The sequence below is a fragment of the Parambassis ranga genome, chromosome 18 (assembly GCF_900634625.1).
Source record: "Parambassis ranga chromosome 18, fParRan2.1, whole genome shotgun sequence".
Classification (NCBI taxonomy): domain Eukaryota; kingdom Metazoa; phylum Chordata; class Actinopteri; family Ambassidae; genus Parambassis; species Parambassis ranga.
Genome location: NC_041038.1, coordinates 13,300,171 through 13,306,599, shown reverse-complemented (window position 1 = coordinate 13,306,599; position 6,429 = coordinate 13,300,171). Strand labels below are relative to the sequence as shown.

Here is a 6,429-nt window from a genome sequence, read left to right as displayed (position 1 = left end):
AGCACCTTTTGGTCAAAACATCATGATGTAAATTTAATGATCTTATTAAATTAATGCATTAATTAATAAACTCTGGATGTTCTACTCAAACACTGCAGTTCCCCCAGTGCCCACTAGAGGCTCCAATGGTTGGTACAGTGTTTTCATTCCACCAAAAGATGTGGCAGCGTGAGTCCAGCAGACTGTTTTTATTATGTTGTTCATCAGATGACTTCAACACAAGAACAATCTTCACAGTTTCCAAATAATAAACAGTAAAAATCAAAGTCGCCTCTTTAACAATAAACCCCAAACCCAGAAAGTCCATTCATATATTTACATATTAAACACGCACACAGCGTCTCACTGCGTCTGCGTCACACGACGACTGAAATGAGCCGTAAACAACACACACACAGTAAATAACTGACCCCTCGGATCATTATTGCTCAGAGACAAACAGGAAGTTATTTCAGACGTCATCACATGGAAATCACACAAACTGTCCAAATATAAACCTACAATCTGCAAAATATTCTGATTACTGTAAAAACCAACACATGTAGAAACAGTCCTGTGTGTGTGTGTGTGCACACTGTGTGTGTGTGTGTGTGCACGTGGATTCTATTCTAAGCTGATTTATTTCACCACCGAACGCCCCGACAGGTCACAGCTGAAGGTTTCATGTTCTGTGTGACACCACGTTCGTAAAATGAGTGTAAACCTGAAAACAGGACAATCAAGGCACGAGAAGTTCGGAGGACTTGTCCCTGAAGGTTTCACTGAGTCATGTGTTCCTCTGCAGCCATCTGCGAGGTTTTAAAGGGTCTCTGACAACATGACAGCAACATCCTGGTACTTCGTTTGGTCCTCTGCTCTGTGAAGCTGTGACGGCAGTGATGGATGTCACGTGACTACATGGCTGTGGTCTGATTGGTGCTTCTATTGTAGCAATGCTAAAGCTAATGTTAGCTTTTTTAGGCTAATGTATCAGGCTAGCATGCTAGCTAGTATGTTAGCATGTTAAAATGTGGTGCAAATGTTGGGAAAACTGTAAACACTAGAAGTTCAGATGGGGCCCGAGACCCCCACAGGGATCACAGGGGGGTCAAAGGTCCGTCTGCCCTGATGTTGTTATAGTTTGTATCTTTTCTGTCATTTTTGTTTATACTAATAAAACTAATAAAACGAGAGAAAATTTAGTTAATAAAGACGTAAAACCGATCACTTTTGGTGTGTTTGTCCATGCTGGTGGAGTTACTGCCTTATCCATCCTATCCATCTTTGTCCTGTGCAGGGTCATGGGGGCCTGTCGGGGTCAGGTACGACTGCTTTATATTATACAAAAACTTCATTGTTCATATTTGAGTCCTGGAGTGTGAGGCTGGAAAATCCTCCTTCAGCTTCAAGTTCAACCTGAAAAACTCATGTTGATGATGTTCACTGAGGAGTGTGTAACCTACACCCCCAGACCGTCACAGTCCTGATGGTTAGAAAGACCTCCTGTTTGTGTAGCTGCAGAGGAAAGATGTACGCCAACATGGCCGCTCGAAGAGGACAAAGATAAACCAGCCTGGAATCGTTTCGTGAAGTCTGGTGAAGTTCTAGTTGGAGCTCTTGAGCTCGAAGCGGCTGTACACCTGCTTGGACTTCATCTTGTTGTACTGGTTCACCAGGTCCAGCTTGCTGTGTCCCAGTGTCATTCGCTTCTGGTCATGGCGGCTCATGAAGGCGACGGGGGAGGGTGGCGGCGGGCTCTGCTGGCTCTCAGGCTCCGGCTGACAGAGGTCCGGTCCTCCCCAAGGAGAGGAGGCGTGAGGGGACGGTGTCCTCTGGAAGTTGTAGGCATCCTTGTCTTTGGAGGTCGGAGGCAGGAAGAGGTCTGAGAGTTTGTTGAGGAACTGGTTGGGTGGAGTCCTCTGTTTGTGGCTGAGCTTGCTGTCGGTGACCGGCGGCGGTGTCTTGGGGTTCAGATTGGGACCGGGACTGCCGGAGACCAGGCCAGACGTGTGGAACAGAGTGGGTTTGTGGTCGTACAAGCCCAACGCCTGGAACTTGGAGGAGGTGCCGGCGATATTGGCCCGCATGACATCAGCCGGGTTGGGCTTGCTCCACTCGATGCCCATTGGCTGACCGTAGGCTGGTGGGGGGCGTTCGGTAGCTGGGCTGTGATTGGCTCCTCCATTAGCAGAGCCTCGCGTTCCTGATGTCGGGGTTTGTCCTCCCGCTCGCTCGCCGGCTCCTCCTCTCCTCTCCGGGCTCAGTCGAGAGTTGGCGTTTGGCTCCTTGTCATGACCTTGAGTGACCTTGTAGACGTTGTTGGAGGTCATTCCGGGTGCGGCCTTTACGCTGGAGACGCTGTTACTGGATTGGCTGCTGGAGTTTTCGGAGCACACCCTGTCCCGCTGCCTGCAAAGACAGTAAACACGTGTTATAGTGCCATTCTGACCAACACACCATCGCACAGCGAGTGTGTTTCATCACCTGTCGGACAGCAGGTCCAGGCCGAGGCCGAGGCCCGCGCCCAGCCCCATGCCGGGGGTCAGCATGGCGGGGTAGGGCGGGTAGTAGGGCATCCCCTCCTCCTCTGGGTTGTAGAAACAGTCGATGATCTGCGAGTCGGCGTACAGACAGCGGAACTCCCGGTCGAAGCTGTCGGCGATGCGGCCGGAGAAATGCATCACCATGTTGCTGTGCACCTGCGCCGACAGCCAGGTGAAGCTGAGGAGGAAGAACAGAGCTGCTGTGAACACACTGACAGACCAGCAGAACCCTGGCGGCAGTTCTGTCAATGAACGGTTCCTCCAGGTGAAGCAGGCGGCCTGTGAACGCAGCCATGATGTCATAACAGTGGACATGCAGCTCAGGCTGGCTGCCTCTCAGCTGATCTCTGCCCACCTCCAGCTGATAATCTGTCACTGTTAACCGCTTCCTGGATGATGATGAGTCACCGCGGTGACTCAGCAGACGGAAGCAGCACAAAGACATGACAGTGACATCCAGACAGCTGCTGTGCTTCATATAAGATCCTTCATATTCAGCTCATCAGCTATCACACCAGACGTGTCATCGATAAACTTTAAATCCGACCTCGTCCTGAAGACGCAGCGTCTTAAAGCTGACGGCTTCATGCATCATGTCAGCTGTTTACTATCCGTCGCTTTGAATCAACATGTTAGCATCTGGCTGGCTAACAAACCTTTCCATCAACACCTTTAGCTAATTCTACCTAAATAAGCTCTTCATGTTAGCGAACTGCTAATATCTGTTAGACACAGTTTAAACACTAGTTTAGTTTTTTGTCAGTGTCTCAGGGCAGCTGTCAGTCTGAAGCTGTCAGTCTGTCAGTCTGAAGCTGTCGGTCTGAAGCTGTCAGTCTGTCAGTCTGAAGCTGTCAGTCTGAAGCTGTCGGTCTGAAGCTGTCACTCTGAAGCTGTCAGTCTGAAGCTGTCTGAAGCTGTCAGTCTGAAGCTGTCAGTCTGAAGCTGTCAGTCTGAAGCTGTCTGAAGCTGTCAGTCTGAAGCTGTCAGTCTGAAGCTGTCGGTCTGAAGCTGTCAGTCTGTCAGTCTGAAGCTGTCAGTCTGTCAGTCTGAAGCTGTCGGTCTGAAGCTGTCGGTCTGAAGCTGTCGGTCTGAAGCTGTCGGTCTGAAGCTGTCGGTCTGAAGCTGTCAGTCTGAAGCTGTCAGTCTGAAGCTGTCAGTCTGTCAGTCTGAAGCTGTCGGTCTGAAGCTGTCAGTCTGTCAGTCTGAAGCTGTCAGTCTGAAGCTGTCAGTCTGTCAGTCTGAAGCTGTCAGTCTGAAGCTGTCAGTCTGTCAGTCTGAAGCTGTCAGTCTGAAGCTGTCAGTCTGTCAGTCTGAAGCTGTCAGTCTGAAGCTGTCAGTCTGTCAGTCTGAAGCTGTCAGTCTGAAGCTGTCAGTCTGTCAGTCTGAAGCTGTCAGTCTGAAGCTGTCAGTCTGAAGCTGTCAGTCTGAAGCTGTCAGTCTGTCAGTCTGAAGCTGTCGGTCTGAAGCTGTCAGTCTGTCAGTCTGAAGCTGTCGGTCTGAAGCTGTCGGTCTGAAGCTGTCAGTCTGTCAGTCTGAAGCTGTCGGTCTGAAGCTGTCACTCTGAAGCTGTCAGTCTGAAGCTGTCAGTCTGAAGCTGTCAGCCTGAAGCTGTCAGTCTGAAGCTGTCAGTCTGAAGCTGTCTGAAGCTGTCAGTCTGAAGCTGTCAGTCTGTCAGTCTGAAGCTGTCAGTCTGAAGCTGTCAGTCTGAAGCTGTCAGTCTGAAGCTGTCTGAAGCAGTCTGAAGCTGTCGGTCTGAACAGTCTGAAGCTGTCACTCTGAAGCTGTCGGTCTGAAGCTGTCACTCTGAAGCTGTCGGTCTGAAGCACAGTTTAGTTGAGTCATTTTTTAGCCTCACAGAACAAAAATAAATTCTCCTTTGAAGGAAAATGATTGTGAAGCCATTACAGGCGCTCACTCTGAATCAAACCTGCAGGACGGCCTCCGTCACTCAGCGCTCGGGTGTGTTCGTACCTGCAGGCACATTCCTGGTGTGTTTGAACAGGGCCTGCTCAGAGCACGCCTCCATAGCTCCATGTTTCACACTTTATAATGCTGCATCTTCTGATAGCAAAGAAGTCATAAAATCATAAACACTGATCGTCCACAGGACATCCACCCTGCCGAGGAGAGCTGAGGACGCACTCAGCCTGTTACATCATCATGTATTCTAGTCATTGAAAGTGTTAATAGATCACTTTATTATCTGTGTTGTTACTCGGCCTCCTTCACTGCCAGCACTATGATTCCATCACTAATATGTTATTTCCCTGAATCAAAGTTTCACATCTGATATCAATGATCTGCTTTCATCGGCCTGTCTGACGGAGGCGTCTGACGGAGGCGCACAGCGGCGATAACAACATTCACCCAGCAGCCTATCAGACCTCGTCCTTCATTTCACAATCAGCCTGCCTGACCCAGCCCTGCAACCGCAGGCAACCCTCCACCAACACTCCGCCGCCATCTCACACACTGAAACACACAAGCAGCAACCACCGTGCTACACAAACACACAAAGGAATGAGGGCGACACACCTCCAACTGATTACTGCTGAGACGACAATGATCAAACAAAGTCGTGATGGAGCAGGTTGAAGAGAGCCGCCATCGTCATCCCGGTGACTTTAGCATCAACAGGCCTCGCTAACACGCTAGCATGCCCCCCCCTCTTCTCACAGCAGACTTTCCTCCCCTCAGAGCGCCTCCTCAGGTCTCCTCCTCAGGTCTCCTCCTCTCAGTGTTATAATTACACAGAGAACGTGCAGGCAGTGATTCTGGTCACGGTCCGACCGGCCTCGGCGCCTCTTCTCATTCACACGCTGTCACCTCAGAGGACATTACAGTCCCATCACACGTCCCAGGATTTATATTAAGAACATTTGTGCTTTGTCTCCAGAAAGGAGCCGTCACACTGTGAGTGTGTAAACACATTCATGCCCTCACAACACACTTCCTGTCTGTAGCTGCGTCTGAGCCGAGGATGAACCGACTCTTCTGCCTTCTGAAGCTTCATCCATGTTTACTCCAGTCTCTGCTGCTCACAGCAGTCAGTGAGCATTCACAGCATGGACCATCAGGACCAATCATCACGTAGATCTTTGCTGCAGGTTAAACATCACTGTGTGAGTTTGAAGTCACTTTGTCCTGTTGGAGGTCTTCATGGACCAGCTGCTGACCACCTGAACAACTCAAACCCATCAGCTGCAGCTCAGAACCTCAGTGCTGTCTGAGCGACCTGCTGAGCTGAAGTCACTCAGTCGCACAACGCCGGCTTTGTTACACTGCTTATCCACACACACATTTGCACACTCCCTGTAATCTGCGGTGTGTCCTGATTATCAGGAGGATGGAGGGAAATGTCAGAGTGAGACATGCACCCTCTGCTGTGTGTGTGTGTGTGTGTGTGCGTGTGTGTGTCTGTGTGTGTGTGCGCCCTGACCTGTATGACCCGGCGATGACCTCTTCACAGTCGATGATCATGAACTTCTCGAGGACCTGACCGGTGAATTTTTTGCCGCTCTTGGTGCAGTAAGTGTCTCCACAAACAGTCCGGATACGCATGTTCTACACACACAACCACACACAGTCAGGATAACACATGCAGACACATATTCAGCAGCACCAACACATGCTGCGTTTACTGTCTACACAAACACATGCTGTACTCACACTCAGGTGTGAGTTCTGGATGTCCAGCGCCGAGCACGTGTCCGTGAAGTAGCCGAGGTTCTTCTCGTCCAGCAGGATGTAGACGGGGACCCGCCGCTTGTTGGACGCCTCCATCAGGTCGCACAGCAGGTCCACGTCCGTGAAGACATCCATCACCAGGGCTATGACCTGCAGCAGCCACACACACACACCACGGTTACACAACAGTACTTACACAGGCAGAGACGTAAATGCAGCG

General features: G+C 50.4%; 1 protein-coding gene across 1 annotated transcript in view; it reads right to left on the bottom strand.

The window, feature by feature from the left end:
- Nucleotides 1–164: 164 nt before the first annotated feature.
- LOC114451092 (protein FAM83C-like) overlaps nt 165–6,429 on the bottom strand; it is a 9,927-nt gene continuing 3,662 nt past the window's right edge. Inside the window, exons 2-5 of the mRNA XM_028429637.1 lie at nt 6,192–6,359; nt 5,962–6,086; nt 2,464–2,700; nt 165–2,388 (exon numbers count right to left, since the gene is read on the bottom strand). Coding sequence (XP_028285438.1) covers nt 1,584–2,388; nt 2,464–2,700; nt 5,962–6,086; nt 6,192–6,359 — 1,335 coding nt within the window. The 3' untranslated portion in view covers nt 165–1,583. The remainder of the gene's footprint in view (nt 2,389–2,463; nt 2,701–5,961; nt 6,087–6,191; nt 6,360–6,429) is intronic.